Genomic DNA, 23710 nt, shown 5'->3' on the forward strand with positions numbered 1-23710 from the left:
ACAAGTTTATAGCGATGATTGCCTATCCCGTAGTAGAGTGCACAAGTGGTTTTAACGTTTTCAAAGTGATCGTGAGGACATAAGTGACCAATCAAAATCCGTGATCACCGGAAATTCCATTGAAACTGTGCACAAATTGACTGACGACCAAACTTGCTCAGAATCCAACATTCGATCGACGCTTGTGACCGATTATTAGACCAAAAATCACATTTTAACCATTAACCACCCCCCGTATTCACCTGATGTGGCACCATGCGACTTCTTCCTTTTCGGAAAAATGCATTTGCCCATGAAAGGAAAGTGTTATGCAGACGTAGAAGCCATTCAGAAGGCTTGCACCGGCATACTGGCGGCCATACCGGCCAACGAGCTAAAACACTCGTTCGACATGCTTTTGGACCCTGCAAAAAGCTGTATTGAAGCAGAAGGAGACTATTTTGAATAAAATAAATTGATTTTGCCGAAAAAAACACTTGTTATGTTATTTCTTTTAAGGTCCTGTTTACTTTGGAAATCACCTTGTATTTTACTTTGGCTTACAAACGATGGATACTAAAGTGTTCGATAATAAAATTTAGTGCAAGATTGCTATTATAACAAGTTTTTAGATATCCTAATACTCATTTCATCAAAAATTAAAATAACTTTACCCGCTTAAAGCTAAATAAAGTTTAAAATTATGTTAAATTTCTTGTAATGGTTAAACACTTACCAATCAACAGAAGTTTCCAAATATGCATTTGAAGTTGCAAGGCGCTCAAGTCCATTCAACTTGTAAACATATGTCGCCCTTATGGCCGAATGGGCGTTTTAGCTAATTTCTACGTCTATGCTATGCTATGTCAATCGCCAGCAGCTAACTTCCGTTCTACTAATTTTACACACGCAGAGAAGCGCTCAACTCTCCTTAAAGCTCCGTATTGAATAGCATAGCGTAAAGTTCAGTAGCATTGCTGCTTCGAAAAGGACTTGTATGTTTGGTTGCTCGCCTCGATTGATTCAACTACTTTACTAACGAATACGTCGAGAATAGCACTTTTCACGGCTATTAAAGCACTTTACTTCTAATGACTGTTGAAGTTGTTTACTCCGAATTTATAAGATTTTTTTACATAAGTGATTCATCTCCCGTGAGCTCAAGATTTTTCGCTGTTCTTTATGGTCTGAGAAAAGTCCTGAAAAAATTGAAAAAATAGGTAAGACATTTTGGTCGCTTACATGTATACTCGCGTATTAATGGTTGAGATAGTGTGGGTTATAAAATGACTCACCAAAACCGAGAATTATGGTATGTTCCAAGGGTAGTCGAGATAGTTTAATTTTTACTCAAATCATCAATTTACAGCGCAACAAAAGTAAAAATACATATATTGAAACAAATTGTAATTAATTATGAGCATTTCATATACTACACACATTTGAAAATATTTTTCGATTGATTGCAGCATCTATGTTATTTTTAATTTATATGGTTACTGCAAATAGCTCTCCTTGAACATGACAATTTAATAAGAGTTACTTATATATATTGTAAAAATACTCAATTTCATAATCCGAAATAGAGACGTAATTCGTCAAACGAATTTCTTGTAAATTTCTACGAACCATTAATCCAAACTACAATAAAGTGCGAGCTATTACGTATACATCCAAATAATCGTTGTTTTTCTTAACATCTGGAGAAACTAACATATCAGAGTATAGAGTTTAAACTGTCACTTACTTCCATCATTGTAGTCTATTGTTATTATTTTCAGTCAGTGGCAGCGTTGCCTCGTATTATGCCTAGACCCTAAGTTCACTTGGACAATTCTTAAGCTATAAGTCTTTTTATCTCATAAAAATTGTGAAATATTTTTTAGAATATAAATCAGTATCAGCCATATACAAATTGAAAAATTTAGCTCTTGAGAAACCGTAATTTGCCAACAAAACAACAAAAAATATTGAATGTGTATTAAATCAAAAGTAGTCTCTAAATATTTACTTTCTTGCACCGAGATAATGTTCCGAACTAATGCCGATTTACCTTCAAAATAGTAATCACTATAATTCATCTCATTAAGGCCTAATGACTTGAGTTCAATTCTCGTGCCAAAAAATAAAAAAAATTTTAGGATGCTTGATGTCAGAAAGAAGTGAATTAAGTTACTTATTAATATATACAGATTTCAATGTTTCCTACTTAATATTGTTTTATTGTGTTAAGAGCCAGGATTCATCAAAATTTTGTCAAATACACTGCCTGACTTGTTCAAGAAGCAATGGGAATTTCACTTTACTCGTTAAAAATGACTGACTATTACTGTGTTCCAAATACAGTGTAAGTAAATTGGAAGAGTTCGTAATAAGAAAACAAGTACGTTTGGGTGTAATTGAGCATTTTCAGATATCAAAGTCGTAGCCATATTTTAAGGCAATGAAAAAATTGTATATTAAAACAGAATTCAATATTCGCATGTTTACAAAATATGAGTGGATATTTTAGGTCGTCGACACAAATAGCTTCACTACTATATTTCGCTCCGTTCGAAATAATTAAGTTAAAATTTGATGTTGTTTTTTGGGATATAAAAGATGTAAACCCATCATAGAGGCTATTTTTAAGAAAACTTTATAATTTAATTTCACTGAAATACGTATCAAACACTTTGATTGATATAAAATATTTACAGTAAGGTGAAAAAACCCACATCACTGTATCGGGTATATTGGAGCTAAGGTGAGGTCTATACTGATTGCACTAACGTTTGACATTACTTTAATACATTCTAGAACATGTTTCCATACAATTTAGTGATCATAAATCTCACACTGATCGACAACCTTGACATAAGGTCTGCTACAATAATGAAAAAACTGTGGGAAAAAATAGAAAACTTTTTACGACTGCCAGTGACATCTGGACCAAATGTCACATCAAAATAATCATTAGAGTTTAGTATACGCTTGTCTTTCTCAAATATAGAGCGCATTCAGCGATTTTTACGACGAGTGAAATTATTCAACAAAGAAGTTCCACAAAATTTTGTGTGATGAACCAATTTTCTGGTGCCGAAACCTTCAGAATGTTGAAAAATACCTTCGATGATAATTGTTTGTAGCGAGCAAGTGTTTTTAATTGACTGATGAGCTGATGAGCAAAGGTTTTTGATTGATAAAAATTATTGAAAAAGGGTCGAGAACGTGTTGACGACGAACTACGTTCAAAACGGCCATCAACATCCACAGTCAGTTGGAATATCGGAAGCATCTGCGAAAACCAGTTTGAAAGATTCTTTCTGCTTAAGAAAAGTGAAAGCACGATTTCCGATTCCAAAACCTTTCATAACGTCTGTGAAAGGATGGTTTCCCACTACCAGGATATCATGAAACGTATTATTACTGGGGATGAGTCTTGGATCTATGCTTACGCCACGGGAACAGACGATGTGAGCCGAAGCCGAAAAAACACGTCAAGCTCCGTGTGACTTCTGGCTATTCAGCAAACTCAAACGACTGCTCCGGAGCAACCGTTTTGAGCAAATTGAAAATCTTAAACGTGAATCGCTGCACTCATTGAAAGTTATTTCGAAAATTGACTTTAGCAACTGTTACAAGTTTTGTATTGAAACAAGGGTATCACTTTGAGGTGGACAACATAGTTTTTGAAAAAGAACTTAAGATTTTTAAATTATGAACAAAGTCTTACTATTTTGTGCTTATAGTATTATAGTGTAATGGAGTTTGTGTATTTCTTTGACCGATTTTACCATTTTCGGCAATAAACCAGAGAATATCTATTACTATACTTTCACTTTCTTAGGTGTCTTACATATTGAACGATATATACGATATAAAGCCAAGAGAAAGTTTTAAAACGTTATATTGAGCATATGTAAGCCGGTTTTATCTATTTTTGGCATTACGAAAAATGCTCTCTGAGTTTCACTAAGAAGCCGAACCGAAAATTTGAAAATCCTTATAGTTGGTATTTGGGAGTTATGGTAAGAATTAACACGATGTTTATATATACAACTGTGTTCGAAATAATAGCAGTGGCATAACCAAGAATTCAAATGAAGCAAAAAAATCGTGTAATTGTTTTTGATTATGGGTTATTATTATTGTATCTAATTCGCTAATATTCAAGCTTAAAAGAAATATGATTTCTTTAAAGAATAAAATAATGAATAAGATAAGATATGAATATCACAAAAAGGTACTTTATTACCAGAAAATACGTACTCCGATTTTCATTAATTAATCACTCTAATTTGTCGATGCTTTAGGTACTGGGCTCCATATATTCGGTAGCTGATAGCTTTGTCCAATTATGACAATTTTTATACTAAAAATGGCACTCCTTAAACCACTATTTGTAAAAAAATCGATATTTTCTTCTGTGCTTGATTTGTGTACTGTAATTAATCAGTATAAATATCTCAATTGTAAAAAAACCGTGAATAACGCACCTTACATACTGTTTTAAGGTTATATATGTATATTGATTATATATATACAAGTTTATGAGTGTTGATTTCTTACAAGTTCTGGTGAGTCAAAACTCTTCACAATCTTTTAATCCATGTTCTCTAGTTTGAATTTCTAAATTGAGTTGTTCAGATTAATTTTTGAAGTTTTTATTTGTTTTGGTTGATATATATACATATGTATATATTGCATTAATTAAATATGATTACTCTTCTTGAAGGTATTGAAAATACTAGAGATGACGTATAATTACAAAATTGTGATTGACGATGCTATTTACATTTAAAACTAACAACCAATAAAAGTCTTAAAAAGCCCTACAAGCACATCTACGCGTACCTTCACCAGCCTACAGCTAAATTTTTTCAACGCAGCAATCAGGCAAATTGAGCAGACACAGCCGACCAGCCAGCCAGCCAACCAAGCAGCAAACTGTGTAGACGTCTGGAGCGAAGGGATCTTCTACAGCAGCGCAAGTAACAAATTACTAAGTATTCCAGCGAATTTAAACTTTTGCTAAGCCAATTAGCGCCGCGATGAAGTGAAATTAGTAGTATCCATGGCGAACCCAAACAACTACAACAACTGATGAGTACAGAAAATTATGGCAAAAAGTTTGTACATATTTGTATAGAGTTTAGCAGATATACAAATACTTCAATGCACTTACATTACTGTATTTAAGTGATTGTCTAAGTTATATGCAAATGCTCTAAGAGCTTTCATATTTTCACACTTGAGTTGCTGCACTTAAAGTATTATGAAGATTAAAAATAAAAATTGCAGCAATTTGTAAGCACAAATGTTAGACAGCCCGCGCGGGATAGATAGCATCGGGATAATCGTTCATTGTCGTGGGCGATTTAGCGAGGCTCGTGGAGGTATCAGCAGTGTGCTTTAAAGTTTTGCAAATTTCTTTTTTCGCGTTCGAAAAATTGCTTGCGAACAAAAGCCATTTTGCGGGCGGTCGCTAATATTATCCGCTCTCTGCAGCGTTTCGCCATTTCGCCAAACGTTGAGGCTGTTGGAAGGACAATCAATTCTCCCGCTGTCATTCCATTTGGTTGGTTGGTTGGTTGGTTACTTGACTGGCAGACAATGACTTTGGCTAGCCAGCCAGCAGGCATATCTATTTCTATATGACATATCTAACTGATATACTCTATTCAATATAATGGTTTTTGTGGTAGACTGAAAATGACATTTTTTTCGAACTTCTTTGTTCTCACAGCCATTTAGACATATATCTTCAACCACTACTCTTACCGCCGTCTAATTGGTCTTACTCCAACTACAATGCCGTTATATTTTGGAATGCACTAAGTATGAGCATGTAAAAGCTTTAATGACAGCGCGTCTACATGCAATGCTACTTCCGTATCCCATTTAATTATTCACTACTTCTCTATCATGTCTCTTTCGATTCTTATTTTATCTTCGTTCTCAGAATTTTTTGCAATTTCTTCCTTCAGCCATTCATTGTTTTCTTCACCACGCTTTCGCAAACAATGCGCACATTTTCACGCTCTACTAAACGAATTAAATGATAATGCGCCGCGCTATACAGTATCTAGTAGCTATTAGAGCCGCCGTTGGGGTGACAGCAAATGTGTGGCCTGTAGGCGAAAAAAATGCTCATCGTGTTCTATGCTTTGACTATATTGGTACATACCGTCACCAAAAAGGCGCTAACCACAAACATAACCGCAAAAAAATGAATTTGTTAGATGCAATTGTTATACTTGGTTGTGTGGCTGCCGATGTGAATAAGTGACTGGAAGCTTTGCAGCCTTTTACGTGAGTAACAGAATATACACAAATCATAATATCACCGCTGTGAGGTAAACCAGAATTTTCCAACAAATAAAATTGTGCATTCATTCTCACAGTGTGATTAATTTCATTAAAACGTCTCGATGCTTGAGGTTTTCGCCAAAATGCCCACTGTTCACTTTACTTGCTGAAACAGGTAGCTCACCATTTTCCTCAGAGAAGGTATACATATGTATGTTACAGATCTGGCCAATTCCCATTATGTAGAAACAACAATAGTAGATGAAGCAGCTGCAAGCTTTTCAGAAGTAATTGAAGCCATTCCGGAGAATAACATCCTTGAAATTACCAGAGTGGCTCCTAAGAAATTACGCCCTGAATCTTGTAGTGGATTAAACTTCCGACTAGATTTCTGAATATATCTACCCAATATATGCGACGTAACCTCGTTTTTACCTGTACATTGCAGCATGCTCAGCTAACAATCTTTTCCGACCCTGACCCGAACTCATTGAAACAGCTCATTTCCTAAAACTACCGTCAGAGAGCTTTGATTATCTTTGATAACTTCAATTATCCTACCATTCATCGAAACAAAAACGTAGATATGCGTTACAACAACAGTAGCGACGAGATGTTATAAGAATGATATTTTACCTGTAAAAACAATATACGAGGGTTGTCTTTTATTTGGCGGGATTTCGCAACCTAGTCTGGTAATCTGACAACTTACCACCTTATCGTAAAATTTCATATTTTTGACTCAGAACGTTTCGACGAGCAAGCGTTGCTTACTGTAACTTAAAATATTCATCTCCACAAAAAAATGGAACTAAATTAAGTACCTTTTCGCACTATAACTTTCCAACTTTCAACGTTTATGTATTCGACAGCAGTGCCTCAATGAACTTAAATAATTTTTTGGCGATGAAGCTCAATACTATAGCGGTGATTCGAAACTTCTCTATGACATCGTGACAAGTGATGACTTGTCGTATGACTTCTGTTGATTTCCATACGTAGCATGGAGTCATGTGTAGAAGTTCACACAAGAAAGAAAAGTTCTCTCAGCGCCATTCACTTGCGAGTGGCCAGAAACGATTATTTTTCATATGGCTGAAGTAGCTCACGACTTCCGCACTTAGACTAAGTATCCTCTGGGTAGCCAAAGAACATCCGTTTGATGGCGAGATAAAGTGAGAAGGCGAAACATGTTCGCTGGGTTTGGGACCCGCCACGTAAAAAACATCCCTTATGAAAGGAAGCAACCAGCTTCGGATGTGAGACGCTCTTTTGATGGCGACCATTGAAAACGCATTAAGCATGAAGGGAAGGTATCGCTGACCTGATGTCCTAAAGGATGATATCCCAAAGAAGTGCGATGGACGGGACAAAGACTGAGATGAATGGGCCTTTGTGGCATTTACTATAATGGCCATATAAAAGAGCGCAAGGAGACTTCGTCGCCGAGTACTGGCTTTAACCCTAGTGTCGCTGCAATCCCACAAAATCGTGCTTGGCGACTTTAACGCCAGGTTTCTTTGGCACAACGATCGGTAACTTCAGCCTCTATGATGAAACATCCCCCAGTCGTATGCCGATGATATTGATATCAACATCCTCAACATCCGCTCCATTAGTTATGCTTTGCCCAGACTGGATTAGGCAGCAACGCAAATGGGTCTGGTAGTGAACGAGGACAAGACGAAGTCACAGTTGACAGTCAAAATTTCGAAGTCGTAGATAATTTCGTGGATTTCGGAACCAGTATCAAAAGCAAATTGAGAAAAAAAGAAACGACTGGCGCGCTATTGTTATCTCGCCATAATCACGTAGGCGATGTCTACCCTAGTAAAGAAGAAGAAGAAGAAAAAATAAACAAAAGGGTCAAAGTTTCTTGACACTTGAAAAACTGCATGTTTTGAAGATACTTTAAGCAGGCGAAATTGCTTCTTCAAAATTAATTGGCTAATAATCTACGTTGTACTTAACAACAAATACGAAAGCAACTATGTTTGGCATATTTTTGCTGTTTCCATCCAATATTTTGTAAAAATATGAAGCATTTATAAGAATATGGCAATATAAAAATACAGCCGCGACTCTCAGTCATGTCCGAAATAATTTATACATATTGAGTTAGATATTTATAGGAATTCTAAGCTGTCTTTTTCATTAGGACGATTTATCGGGCTTTCATTAAAGCGGATTTCATTTAATTGTTAGCGATAGAACTCGTCCGATGCACATCTCTGTTAAGGTGACAACAAGAGCTCGAGCAATGAATAATTCAATGGTGGGTGCTCGACATTGCGTGTCAATCGGACACCACTCAATTTCCGACCTGATTTCGGATGCAATTACAATAAAAATAAAACGCTATTGTTTTTATGATTATTGATATTATTTTATGAGTTTATCGTTTTTCTCAGCTTTCCAGCAGCTCCTATACATTCGAACACACCTTCCTTCAACACTCCTCCTGAGTGTTTGTCGTGCAACAGTTGGATTAATATGCACACGTACGGAAAATGAATGGCCTGACGAAACGGCAGATGAATTGTGTTGGATAAGCGCATTTACACGCATATTACAATTACGCAGCGGCAATAAATTACAATTTTTATTCTTGTTTTGTGCAACATGGTTGCCGGTGTTGCTGTTGTTATTAACTTTTGCGCCCTTCGGTTAGTAAACCATGAAAGAGTTGTCCGTCGCAGCGCGCGTGAAGAATGAAATGAAATGAAATTAAATCCAATAAAAAGCATTAATTTGAAGTGCGCGTTTTACACGCAACGGAATTATCATTGTTGTTGCATATTTTTGTTTTATTTGCTGTTGTTGTGTGGAGTACCTCGCTTGCGTTTGCATATTGCACTAGTGACATTGGTGACAAGACAATCAAGGATTTATAGGCGTGTATGCGCCACGTATGCATGTGCGTGTGCTTAATGCAATTACGAGTGAGCACAAATGCATACTCGTATATACAACGGTGAATATATGTAAGTGCAAATATTCAGTTGTAATGTTGCATTGCTTGATTTATATGTCAACTCTACCACTAACGGCGAACGGTATTTTGAAATGCCCGTGGTCAATGATATTAAAAAAGGCTGCTAGAGAAGGTTCCCAAAAATTGTACTTTTTTTGTCTAAACTTTGTACAAAAGATAACCAGATTTTCAAGAGGCCTCAAAATGCTTTTAGAGTAGCTCAAGATGAAAAAAGCACACAATTTTAACGAAGCTGGTTAACGTAAACCTGACATTATCCGTGATGAATCGGAAATTCCTCTTAAAACCTAATTTGATTTGATCAGAAGCTCTTTCTTTAATGTTCAGCCTTTGAGAAAACACGACTAAGATATCACAGGTCTCACTTCGTCGTCTAGATCATTAAGCGAAAATAGAAATAAAAGAACATAGCAGACGGGTGATAGGTGGAACGTACTTTCTCAAGTTTTATTATCCTATTGCAAAAGTTTTTAACAGTCTTTATAAGGGTGACTTAATTAGCCTAAGGATGAACCACCTCCTTGTGGATCAGTCGTAAGACCTAACCTAACCTAACCTAAATTGATATACTTGTAATGAGATGATCGTGCTAGCTTTAGTAAAATGCTTTGCCTCGCAACTATTTTTGATTGGACTCAGCTCCCTTTTGTCGTCCCAAAACTTTTACTGCTATCAAGAGACTATATAGTTTTGCAGAAAAAATGTTCCAAAAAGATAAAAAGAAGATTACTCCCATGGAATATCAGCAAATATAATATTTTATTGCTACTAAAGCTCAAGCATATGCTTCGCCTTAAAATTCAACTCAGAAAAAGGAGTCTGGTGGAGGGGCTAGTGCTCATTTCAGCTGTTGAATATGATATAGGTAAGAGAAATTAAATAAATTGTTTATAAACACAAGATATTACTGCTTTTCTAAGGTCGTTCAATTTTGACAAGACTTTTAAGGCTTTCTGTATGTGGAACATAAATGAATACAGTTATTCTATTCTTACTAAGAGATCAATAAATATTTTCTAAGAATTGCGTTGTTGTTTGCCATAAAGTGAACAGCACTTGCTCAGAACACTCCTATTAAAATTAACGTAAATAATTAATAAATAAATTATGTATTTCAGTCCTGATAAGACACTTCGTTGAAAAGATCATTGAATATGCACCTTATCTCATTACAACCACAAAAATTCATGGCGCACTCAAAAAACACTGCAAATTTGCAAAGGATCAAGCTAAGAACGCTTGGGTGACACTCGCCACCGGCCAGCATATTTTGTATGTCAGTGGCAGCAGCGACCACTGGCGAACACGAACTCGAATCTGAGTTTTAAGGCGACTGCGTGTGCGCTATTATGAATTAATTGGCGGAATAATAATGTTGAATAAATGATTTTGGTGCTTCATTTTTCACTTGGACATGATGTCTTTCGCCGAACCGGTGCGTATTTACGACTGCATTGACAACTTATAATGTGTGCATATGGCTATCATACTCGTAGATACACATGCATAAAATGCATGCCGATATATGCTAAGTGAATGCACATTACAAACGCTCTACTGCCGCCTTGTTGAGTAAAATATATGCTTTACATATTCGATTGCAGTTAAATGATGTAGTTCACTTTTCGCCGTCTTTCGCTTGTGACTTCTGCATTGTTGGTCTCATTATAATTGCTGTAGTGATTGCTATTAAGCATGCTGATGCGTATGCGAGTGGCATGAAGCTGCCGTCTCGATTGTGGCTTATTATTTATTTGTACTTCGCGGCGTTGTCGCTGCCCGCAACTCGGCTTGTTGTGCATGAAATGGATGCTTCACTTTTCACGTGCGATGTTGCCACCCGCATTCATCACTTGCTAAAGGGAGCGTAAAATTGCGATTTCATATGCCAATCATTGTGTGCCACAATGCACAACGCACCTAGCGGAAGTTGGGACAAGGCAATTAAGTAAAAATGAAGCGCATTTAAATCGTGGAAATATCACATAATTACGGTGTTAATCAAATTAACACAGCAGAGAGTTGTGGTTATGAAGTAGCTGAAAAGTTGTAATGGTATGAAAGAGTTGGAAAAATGTGTGCAGGTGCATTTACGGCAGTGGGAATACTTAACTGTTAAGAACTTTAATAAAATGAAGAACCGATTCAACTTTAGACTTTCTGGTACTATGTTCGTACTATGAAAATGGTACGTTGTATTGCAGATAAAAATTAGGAAACCTCAGCGGCTACTGTTATGTTAATAAATTTTCACATGCGAATATAAAAATTTTATTTTGAATATTTCGAATTAAGTTTTAAGTAGGTCTGTGAATAATAACTTTGGTTAGAATCAAAAAGTTATCACATTTTAGGTTTTTTTTTTTAATAACTGGAAATTAATTTGAAGGTTTCTGTCACCTTTCAGGAACGTGGCAACTCTAATTGAAATATTTTTAATTTTTTTGTTCCTAAATATATAATATTTAATATCCATTCTGGGGTGATATCGTAATAGATAAGATTCTCATAACATTTCAGAACCAAAGTGCATAGAGTTAGTGAACGAGAGCACTGCTTAACATTAAGGGGTTACATCAGTTTGCGAGTTTCCAAGAATCGATTTTTTTTTATTGTCTTATTAATTATTATTATCTATTGTCTCTGGAATATTAAATTTTCAAATTGATCCGAGTAATAGTTTCGTAGATACAGCCTGGAGAACTTGTGCGCTTGAGGCTAGCTATGCTAAGTGCTGTATTTTTAAAGTCAGTTGCCAAGATTTCTAGAGAACTACTCAACCGATCTTCATGAAATTTTACACAGATCTTTGAGATACAATTTTTAAAGACTTGGACTTGGTTTTTTTCCTGAAATTTTAATGTTTTGTGAAAATTTCTGGCAAAAATCCAATTTTCAGTTTTTTTTTCTTCGTTCAAGTTCCAAGTTAAGTTTTTAACTAAAACACGTATTTTTTCACTTTAGATTATTCTGTAAGGAGTTATCATGACCACGCGGGCGCATATTTTTTCCAAAAATTTCAAAATTTCTTTATTAATAGTGTAGGTATGTAACGATAAAAAGCTCTAATAAAATATTATATTTTTTATATGAGAAAAATATTGTTAAAAAAAGCTGTTTTTTACCCGAGGAAACCCATGCAACCCCTAAATATTTTTGCTCAAGGTATAAGATCGATTTTGGATATATTAGTACCCATTCATGACCCTTTCGTTGATTTTGTAAGATTTGCTCTCGTTTATTTTTATATCTTTATTTTCATTTTACATTACAAAAGTCAGAAAACATAAAACTAAATAACTGAAATCTTTCGAAGTAAGCAGGAAGGCATATGTTATATTTCAATAAAACGCATACGATGAGCTTCTGTTTTATAATTTTCCAGACGACAATCCTTTTTTAAAAAACTGGATAGAATCTGTCATCTTGTCGGATCTCTCTACCTGTTCCTTGCTATAATTTCCAAAATTTTGTCCAACTTATTGTGGTGATAGTATAACTTGATACTCAAATTTGTCAGCATATTTTACATAATTTTTTCATAATTTGATACTTGTGGTTCCCTAGGAAATTTTCGACTATTAAAAAATAATTTCCTTGCTACAATTGGCGGATGTATCTGCATCTTTCATTAATTTCTGTGAGTGAGGAGTCTCAAATAGTGCACTTTTCATATTGTTTTGTAAATCCGAATTTGATTATTTATTAAGTCCCATTTTGAGGAAACAACTTTGCTGTAGATATTTCACCCTCCTATTCACGTCCATTGAAAGGCGGCTTCATAATTTCTGAGCAGTTTACACGAATTACTTTTGAAACGGAAGCGAGATTTTCATTGAGTAAACAGCACTTTTGTAAACTGTAATTCTAGATATATCCACGTTACATATATGTATACATTTTTATTACTAAAAAGCCGATAGTTATGCAAATTTTTGATATGCAATTTTTTCGTAAATGAATTTTCGTAATAAAGTTGAACGATTTGAGAACGGTGTATGGGGCCAAATTTTAACATTATAATATCAAATCCGTTATAAAGTACATAATTATAATAGGTTAGAGTCAATGGGGAACGATATTAAGCCATATAATGCTTTTTTCGTACCTAATTTCGAGAAAGTTAATGTGGACGACCTTTCGTTTCAAAACGACGGCGCTTTCCTTTCAGTCAACGAATTCAATTCAATTTACTGAAGGAAACTTCAGGTTAGCGCATCATTGCGCGTCTTTGACTTATAGCCTGGCCTCCAAGATCTTGCTATTTAACACATCTGGGCTATTTTTTGTGGGGTTATGTTTAGACGCTTGTCTACGTAGATAAGTTTGAGACGATTGTCGATTGATTGGAAGATAACATTCGGCGCGTTATTGCTGACATTCGGCTTCAGACGCTATAAAAAGTGGTTGAAAAGTAAGGCTCTCGGTTGAAGTTTATTCAAGCCAGCCACGACGGTCACTTGCCCGAACTAATTTTTAAAACATATTGGCAACCCTTTGTCTTTGTAAAAAAGCTAACTTTTTGACTAAAACAATAATTTTATTTCTTTTTGAAAACTACATATCAAAAAACACCTTTTATTTTATTTAAACATTGATTGCAAAAATAATATGATTGGATTCACAATTAAGCTCGAATTCATACCAATTCTTGCCGATGTTTTTATAAATATATTTATTAATATTTGTTCGCTGTTGTTAAAATTTTATAATAATGATTGTTATAATGATCTAGATTTTTTGTTTATAATCACTTTCCATATTTGCTTATTCTCAAATATAAACATTGTGGTTCAGCGACCAAAATTCATTCTTAATCTGGTAGCAGTGTATTTTTTAGTCACTAAGTTACAAAATTAGTAGGCTATCATCTATTTCCGTAACTTTCACATCTCTATCCTACTTTGTTGCTTAATATAAAAAAGTTTGAGCGTTTACTTAAGCTAAAGTTCGGCTAAACTTTTGCCAAAGTGATTAAGATGTGCATCAGACCAACATTTGACGATTTTATGTGTTAGTAAGCACACTACAACTATGCCGTCAACTTTTGTCAACTTCTGCCCACAATAACTTTCTCGTCTGTCAGAATGCGAACCAGTTTAGTTGTTATGTGGTATGGTATGCAACTGCATTGGGCATTTGGCTATTATGCAGATTTATAAAAATGTTGCTAGAAATATTTGCTCAAAAAATATTTTTGCATAGACCACCGTCAGATATCTTTAGTACATACAAGGAAATTGCATCAGCAGGGTAAGGGTAATTAAAATTTTGTTTTCGTCTATAAAATCAAGCATTTCGCACTTAAATCTGACGTGTTTTTAATATAGAATTGTCTACAAAAATATGTAAATAGTATGTATACACATCAAAATGTGGTAGAGTTGTAAAGTCGTGTGCAACCAAACTTAATCGAGAATAGTTTTATTTGCTATGTTGAAAGAGAAATCGTTAAGCACAAATATCAGCATTCATTTCAGCTATTATATAATAAATATGCACAATTGTGATTTGTAAGTCACATCAGCCATATAAACATTCCAATAACCGATCAAAATAAAGTTCTTGTACGGAAACTTTTGTATTTGTGAAGTACAACTGAAGATACAAATTTTTATTGTTCTAATTTTGAGTGGTTATGGTGCTCAGACACAAAATGTTTACACACTTTATTATCACCAATCAAGAAACAATTAAGGAAAGGCTAAATTTGGATGTAAACGAACATTTCTTAATCTTGCAAGATGCCAGCATCAAATTCAGAAAATGCCTTCAAGTGCATAAGGGATCTGTGGCAAGTTTTCCCCCGAGTTTATTCATTTTTGCCGCAAAGATGCACGTTCATTAGGATAACTCACATAATGACCGATATATGCAGTATAAAATCAACTGGAAGTTCGAAAATCTTTTCAGGTATATGGAGACTAAGGGCGGTATTGACCCGATTCTAAGAATTTTATAAACACAGATATACTATTATCAGGAAAGAAGTGTCTCTAAATTTCTGTAACACAAATGTATATCTCACAGATAGACCGATATTTTCGTTAAAAAATTCGCAAAGGGAACTTTGGTCCACGTATTAGGGGCTGGCGACTTGAATAATTTTGGTCCAATTTGAACACTTTTTTGCAATAAGCGCGCTATTTGAGCAAAGTTTTATCACGAAACATTCATTGGTGCTTAGATTTGCGTTTTATAAAGTGAAAGAATAAGCTGTGTATAGTTTTTAATTGGGTTATATGGGAGTGGTAGTAATTGAATTTGGATTTCGTTTGTTTTCGTACTCGAACATAGGAATGTCAAGGTAACATTACATACCGAATTTGGTCGATAGCGTTCGAGTAGGTCCTGAGATATGGCTTTCCAAATGTGGGCCACGCCCATAGTCCATTTTTGACACCGGCTCCTATAAAATCCTCTCATATCATACTTGGTTCAAAATTAAATGCCTCTTGAGTATTTACTTATTGATTAAAAGCTCTTTTAGTAGTTTTTAACAGAATCGTTGTATGGAGAATTGGCAGGGTAATGACCCGATTTTATTCAATTTTATAGTGTCGGTTTGAGTGCTCAAGCGATATATTTTAAGCGAATTTGGATAATGTGCTTTATGTAGCTTAGGAGTTATTTGCATTAAAGACCTAAGAAGACAGGGCTTTTAATTAAATAAAATATTCTTATTTTAAGTCTACAGGTGTGTCTTGCTACTGCGATCCCCTGTATCAAATATCAGTTCTATAATATAACTTATTGCTTAGTAATGACACTTTATAACTTTACAAATAATAGCGTTTTGTGGGCATGGCAGCGATCTGAATAGGCCCTTCTATGAACTCGTCTTCACATTTTTCCAAGGCTAGTCACTCGGATTTTAACTCGTTTCATCCTCCTGGTTATTTATAACGTGTGATCAAAATAGCGATACTTTTCTCGTCGTTTTAAGTTGAATTTTGTTTAGCGATGAGGTCCGATTCTGGTTCAATCGGTATGTAAACAAGCGTAATTGTGGCATTTAGGACGAAGAGCAATCTGAAGAGATCCAAGAGCTGCCATTTCATCCAGAAAAAGCAATGGTTTGGTGTGGAACCCCGCTTCGGTTCAGGCCTTGGAGGAAAACCTCAGACGTGTCATTCGGCAGTTACCAGTCGAAATGATCAAACGATTTATCGAAAATTGAACTTATCGCATGGAGATCTTAGACGTAGCGCGGCCAAGATTTTAAGGAGATAATCTCCAAAAAGTAAACGCTAATCGAATGATAATAAATATTCCCCACTAAATTTGAAGTATTTGTGCTTTTTCTTTATAAAAATAGGAAACCTAGAAATGGATCACCCATTACAATCAACCGATGCTCAAAACTATTATGCTATATACGAGTCTATACATAAACTTGACTTCATTTACACCGAAACTCTAATAACCTTCACATATACAAAATATTCCTAACAAGAACTTGAACGATCATTAAGTGTGTATGGCAGTTAAACATGTATGCTATAGTTATTCGAGCGGAAAATTTCTTCGGATATTTTATTTTTGCCTTACATAAAAAAACCATGCAAATTTTCGTGAAGACATCTCGTCCGATGAAAAAGTATTTCATTCTTATCGGTCAGTTTGCATGGCAGCTAAGTCCCATAGTGTTCCCATGTTCGTTATTTCGTATATATACAGATATATGGACAGATATACGGACATCGTTAAATCGACTCGGCTTGTCACGCAGGTAATTTATATATAAGTACAAATATTTTACACCATCTCTGACATTTCCTGCTGGGTGTTACTTACATCATGGCAAGCTTAATATACCCAGTTCAGGGTATAACAAACCGTAGCCATATTTTCTTAACAGCTCTTATTTTGCAAAGCTTATGCAAGAGTCCGCAAGTGTAAAAGCCCAAAATGAATATTATTTTTCCATAAATTTTGAACTAAAATGCTACAGCCTGGGAATATAAAATAGAAATTATGTGCCTAGAGATTTGCATCTTTGATAAAAGTTCTAAAAAATGTATTTAAATGGACTTAGCTTTGATTCCAGATTATATTTGTAGTAAATCTGAACACATGTCTCGCACACAAGAGCTGAAATATTAACATTGACTTCAGTATTACTTTCACACAATTTTTAATGCGAACATACATATTTCGCCTCCAAACCATTTCTTCACATTTCTACAACAAAAATAGAAAAACAAGAGCCAGAGGCAAGATTTTCCATGCCACTGCTCTGGAAAAACAGGATATGCGCTCGTACTTACAATAAGATTTAAATTTGGTTGTAGTCCAAGCCAAGCTTCTTTTCTTTAATGTAGTCTTTTGCTCATATTGCCTCGGTTTTATGGTGAACGAGCAGACTGCTGTCGCAGACACCAAGACGTAGTGGCAATCATCTATGCAGCGCCTTGTGCGCCGCATGCGGAATGCAACAATGTTGCACTCTTGTCGGCTGCTTACATGCCACACAACTGTTGTCCACATGAAAAGTGCTCGTTGCAAATACAAAAGCAATGCATTTACCGGAATAACTTAAGAAAACAGTGGCTAGAGAATTGTAAAAGAAATGGGATTTTAGCAGATTTTGTCTTTTACTGCGACTGATGGCGCGTCGTGTCGCCTGCAGGCTTGCCCGTTGCCACGACAGCAATGACAATGCGAGTGAGTTTCTAAGTGGATATAGATATGCATGACGTTGTTATGTTCATAATCCGAACTCATTCCTTTGCCTAGCAGACTTCTATTTTTTTCGACATTGCCTTTAGCTTCGTCACTACCCTCACTTAGTCGCTCCAATGACAATGTCATTTCCAGTATACTAGCTGGAAGTTATCATTTGTTGCATATAATCATTTCAGGATATTCATGAATAAGAGCGCCACCATCGCAAAAGTGTTGCCAACAATTTGGCCACGGATTTGCCAAGTCACACTGTGCCGCCAACGCTACTCAATTTCTTACTTATCGAACCTTTGTTTCTTGCACTATCTTTGGCATTGCTCTCAGCCACAGGCTTCCAAGTTGTATTCGCTATTATCGTTATTATTCCCATAGTTTGGCGACTCCTAATATTTAGATAATTTTTTTGTTTTCTAGAACTCCGTGAGTAGGAAGATTTAGCAAGTAGCTGCTCTTAAATGGTTATGTCTAGTTAGAAAACATCGATTTTCTCAAACATATGTCAACGTATGTATATTAACGGAAATCGAATTTGATCTGACTAATACTATAACGGGGATATGAGCACATTTTTTTAAAGTTTTCAACTAATCGAAAATGTCTCTTCATACTTTAAACGGGTTTCAATATGGAGCGATCGTTTTGTAAAAAAGCAGCGGAAAACAACCCTGAGGTCTTTTGAAGGAATGCTGCCGAGTTGACAGTCCTTAGCTGGATAATGATCCGGGGCCGTTTCGATTACGTAGACCAGAGTGTCATGCGTACGGCAGGTCACTAATTTTGAATAATTTTGGACAATTTCAACCAGAGATCTATTGTTAATCTCCAGCAACTTTTTGGATAGCCTTCAGAGGATGGTCTGTTTGTAGGGGCATTAAATATAGGACAGGTTTTAAAGAACATTGAATACAATCTGTAAATTTACAATGTTGCCTTACAACTAGGCAAACCCAAAAATATAAAAAAATTCAGCAAAGTGAATGAACGTGTTCCAAGAAATGGATGAGTTAGGAATCAAATCAAAATAGCTGGCGGGTAAAGTTAGCTTGGAAAGGCAGCCCAAATGGTTTTATTCTTCCGAGTAATATCGCGTATGACAGTGTCATACTTTTGCAAAATAAACAACTTATATCTATCATATTCGCTATCAAAAAAATTGTATATACCATAATCGGTTTACTGGGTAATATTGTGCCTCATTTGCGTGCTTAGTCCTTTTTCCATCGCTTTACTGTTTCTGCATGATAATCAGACGATTTGCTTGCATTACTTTGCTATGTGTTGTTCATATTTGCTTTTTGCTCACTTTTGAGCTCCTATCCTATCCTCTGCTCTACTTACGTATATGTATATGTAGACTGAGCAGCCTTTTTCGTGATCTTTGCACTCTTTGGCCACTTTTGGAGTTTTGGCAATTTATAGTTTGGATTAAATTCTTTCATCTTTTAAATATTTTGAATTTTACGTTACTTGGCAGCGGCGTCTTTAACCTTTTTTACTATATATTCATATATACCCCGTTCGGCACAGTAGCATACGGTCGAAATATCGGATACCGCCTGGCATGCACTTGTAGTGCGAAAAGCTTTGATGTTGTTGTTTTGTAGGTAGCGGTTCACATGCTTCGTTTGCTCTATTTTTGCCCCTAACAATTCGCAATTGCAATTTCTTTTCGTTTACTTGTGCTCGGATTCGTTGTATTTGAAGTTCGTGCTGTGAGTTACTGCGGTGTGTGTTTCGTAGCTGACAGTTGACACTTTGCGTCCAACCACAGATTTGAGTTGTTACTCGGACTGGTTTAGTTTTTCCACACTATTTTAAATTTCGTTTCTTTCTTGTTGTATCACTGGTTGAATTGGATTTGAAGAAGTTGCACGACTTTATCTTTTTATGTTTTCCAAAGTCTATTTTGTTGTACGGGAAACGGAAGTTGGAAGTCGGAAACTGTAATTGTCATTTGAGGTTAAGTGTTAGAAGTGTTTGTGGTCGAAGCCGTAGATTTTTTGTCTGATTTTCTATTTTTTGGCAAGTCGTATCAACAGCTTTCGGCAGTGAGTCCAGTAACTTGGTGAGTGGAAGTGTTTTGTTTATTTGGATTTACAACTCTTTCATTGAGTGTCGAGTGGTGACACTCAAATTTAGTTAGGGTGCAAATTTGGTAATAAATTTTGTGGTGAATTTTGAGCAACGAGATGCAAATTCGTGACAGATTAAACGCAAATACTAGCATTGCTTTTCGGTTATTTCTGTGGTCGTATTGAGAATGCACATATATTTAAATGTCAAACAAGCATGGCGTGCTGAAGAAAAGTTTAGTAAAGCTTCTACTAGGTGGATAGCATATTTGTTGATTGCGCTTCCAGCGGCTAACTTGCATCTACAAGTATTGAGACATTTTCGTTGATAGGGTTGAGAGAACTTTATTTGAGCTTGGAAGCGACTGAGTATAATATTCACCAACTGATCATAGTTATGATAGGAATAGTATCTTAACGTTAGGCAAAGTGTTCATGCTCACGCTTTGCTTACAGTAAGTATGTATAACTATACAAATTTGTCAGGTCATTCCATTTATAAAACTAGGACCGCAAGTGACCTCTGTTTGTCGTCCGAACCGGATTTGAATGAACAGAGATGTTTTAGAAAAGACTAAATAATGATAAAAATTAACTAACCAAAAATATTTTTAGGCACCGCTTACAAGAGCTTAAGAATATGATGTGATAGAAAATGCAGAAAATGGTTCCCTCAAGTTGGCGCACGCATATCGTTCGTGTGAAAGCAATGAGCGACACCAAGAGAAAATTAGCACATAATGAGCGATAAAGAAAGTCCACGTCTGATGGCAGTCTAACTTATCTATTACAATCATGTTTGTTTTGTTTCGGGAGTAGTCCAAGAAGTTCAGAACTGTAAAAATTAATCAATTGACTAAGAAGAGGTTATGCAAAAAGGGATGAATTAGAAGTGATCTAATATAACACATTGTTTATATCAGCTATTGAAAACATTGGAAGAATATACTTTCTTGTTTCAGAGTTATTTCAATCTGAGGTCTTTGCTATTGCGAAAGCCGCTGAGCTGGCCGCCAATGCACCTGCAGTGAATACCAGAGTTTACATCTACATAGACAACCAAGGAGCAATCAAAGCAGTTTACTCATTTCACAAGTCGGTCAGAAGTGTCCTGGGAAGTCGCCAAAAAAAAATAACTTCACTTTTACAGGGTTCCAGGCCAAAAAGGCATCGATGGCAATGAAATGGTATATAGCGAACATTTGAAAACGTGATCAACATTGGGAAACTCATGCATTGTCTATACGACGATCTCGACAGAAGCATGGTAAAGACAATCAAAACCCGATGAAACGAGCTACCTGGGTGCAAAAATGCTAAATGCAGGATAGGGCTAGGATAGGTCGAGATGACTAGAGAAACAATGAAGCATCTTTTGTGCACTTGTCTCGAATTGGCAAGACTACGCTGTAAGCATCTGGGGTCACCACGGCATGATACACAGGAATCGATAGTGAGGCCACAAATTTTAACAGAACCGAGCGCAGGCGTCCTAAACGAAGACTGCTTCTCTTGAACCCACGAACTGACCTCCATCTGGTATCGTAAAGGACCGAAACTGGTCTATGCTTGGCTTATTGGCCTACCAGATTAACCTAATCTAACTTACCTCCCTGAGCTTATCTAGCGGAATTAGCAAAATACAAATTCAGGAACTGCTTAATCAAAAGTCTGTTATTTGTAAAGTAATCTAGCAGATTCTCGTGTCGTAAAGCCACTTCAAAATTAACAACAAATACTTTCGACAATTACAAAATTGCCTTGAATTAAACAACTCTTGTACGGGATAAAACTGAACAAAGCGATGATAGCTATAAACAACATATGGTAGATAGTCTAACATATGGTCTTCACCTGTAACAGAAGAAGTTTTTTTGTCCAATTCCATGAACACACCTACCGAGAAATGCCGTATAGCCAAATTCGAAAAAACAAAAATTTGTATATCGCGCATATGGTAGGTAGAAGTCTAGACCCAGTTTTTATGTTAAAGGACTCAATTTGGTGAATCTCACTCTTTGTCTTTATTCCTATTCTATAAAAAGAACCGTTAGCATTAAGATCCTAGTATTCGATATACTTACATACGTGGCTGAGTGGTGGGTGGAGATTATAGAAGGCAAATACAACAGCTGGAAGCTAAAGCTTAAGCTGAAAGTTCATGGGAACATAATCGCTTACAATTGCTCACTGAAAGAAAAAAAAACAAATGGCAAACAATTTTTGATCATATTTCCATTTAGAATGAGAATGGCAACAATATTATACCGTGTGCTTTAAATAAAGAACAAATAGTACTTACAAACTTAAAAACCACACTTAAAGTGATATAAACCGCAGCAAAACATTTTTGTACTTTGATTAAAATTTCAACAAACTCTTAAATCTCATTACAAATTCACTTAGAAATATTTAAATAATACAAAAGTAAAATATATGACCGGAAGCTGTCTGCGACACGGTGTTGTCAACATTCCAACACTGCTAAGGCAAGAGCAAGAACATGTCCGAGGTACTTGTTGAAAGCCAAGGGAAATAAGAACATACAAGTACAAAAGGATGACAGACAAAATAATAGCCATAAATAAACTTAGCTTATCATTGTGAGCAGCAAAGCATGAACCAACACACCTTCACACAGAAAACGTTCGCACATTTATAGATTCCGTTATTCTTCTGGTTGTTTACATAAATAATCAGCTTTCCGCCGAAGTGAGGGAAAGTGGAAAGTCAGCGAAAATTTTTTCCAACTTTAGTACAGCTTGAGCTAAAAAAATATATGTACGTAAGTGTGTGTGTTGATAAAGAAACCAATGAAAGCTTCACCTTTATGTATTCAGAAGAAAAGTTGATTACACTAGGTAACAATGTTGTGAAAAATGCGTGAAAATGAATTTCAATTGCCGTTTTTAAATTGCTTGTAATGAAATGCGTCGCTGACGTTTTGTCAGCTTTGCTATTTACCATTTGCTGGATGCGGCCGTCTCTCGCGATAGGTGTCTTGCTGAGTCACCATTTTTTTCTCGTTGTTAGATTCGTGAATGGGAAATCATTAATCTCTGTTCTTTTTGTCAGAAGTCTACCCATTTGTTTATAGTAAAGTGTGTCGACAGTGAAAATCAAAAATTTATTGGAACATTATACTCTAAACGTTTTAGAATTTCACAACTAAAGCTTGTGAATTTTGAACATTTTTTAATAAAATAATTTTATTTTATAATGCGTTTAATAGTCAACTTTTGGTGTCACACCTCCAACACTCACCCTCAAATGATTAGGTCATTGATCTATTGATAGAGACGACATAGCGGGAATGAAAGATTTTTTAAAACTCTCCAAATTTATGTGGCGTATTTTCCAGCCCATTTCCTCGCACTCTGACCACTTTCTGTAGTCCAATGAGTTTAAATGTGGACTTCGACCAGTCATCTGCGAGTAAGAAACCAGGAATATTATTTTTAAGCTACTGCTGGATGGTTTTCGCTTTATGGGCAGTAGCAAATTCTTACTAGAAGATTCAATGCTCTTCATCGAAGGAATTATTGCATAACTGCTTTTTCTCGCCATCTACAGCATCTTGAACACTTTTGCCTCATTTTAACCCCATTTAAAGCGGACTCCAAACCATCACCGTAGCTGAATCGTGATAATATTGTACTCTTGCAATAACATTTTTTGCTTCTTT

General features: G+C 35.7%; 1 protein-coding gene across 2 annotated transcripts in view; it reads right to left on the reverse strand.

Moving 5' to 3' along the window:
• LOC126753614 (putative neural-cadherin 2) overlaps positions 1–23710 on the reverse strand; it is a 363083-nt gene that overhangs the window by 176039 nt on the left and 163334 nt on the right. For both annotated transcript variants that reach the window (XM_050465205.1, XM_050465204.1), the window contains exon 4: positions 716–1178. In XM_050465205.1, the coding sequence (XP_050321162.1) occupies positions 716–770 (55 nt within the window). In that variant the 5' untranslated portion in view covers positions 771–1178. The remainder of the gene's footprint in view (positions 1–715; positions 1179–23710) is intronic.

Source organism: Bactrocera neohumeralis, chromosome 3 (assembly GCF_024586455.1).
Source record: "Bactrocera neohumeralis isolate Rockhampton chromosome 3, APGP_CSIRO_Bneo_wtdbg2-racon-allhic-juicebox.fasta_v2, whole genome shotgun sequence".
In the NCBI taxonomy this organism is placed as follows: Eukaryota; Metazoa; Arthropoda; class Insecta; order Diptera; family Tephritidae; genus Bactrocera; species Bactrocera neohumeralis.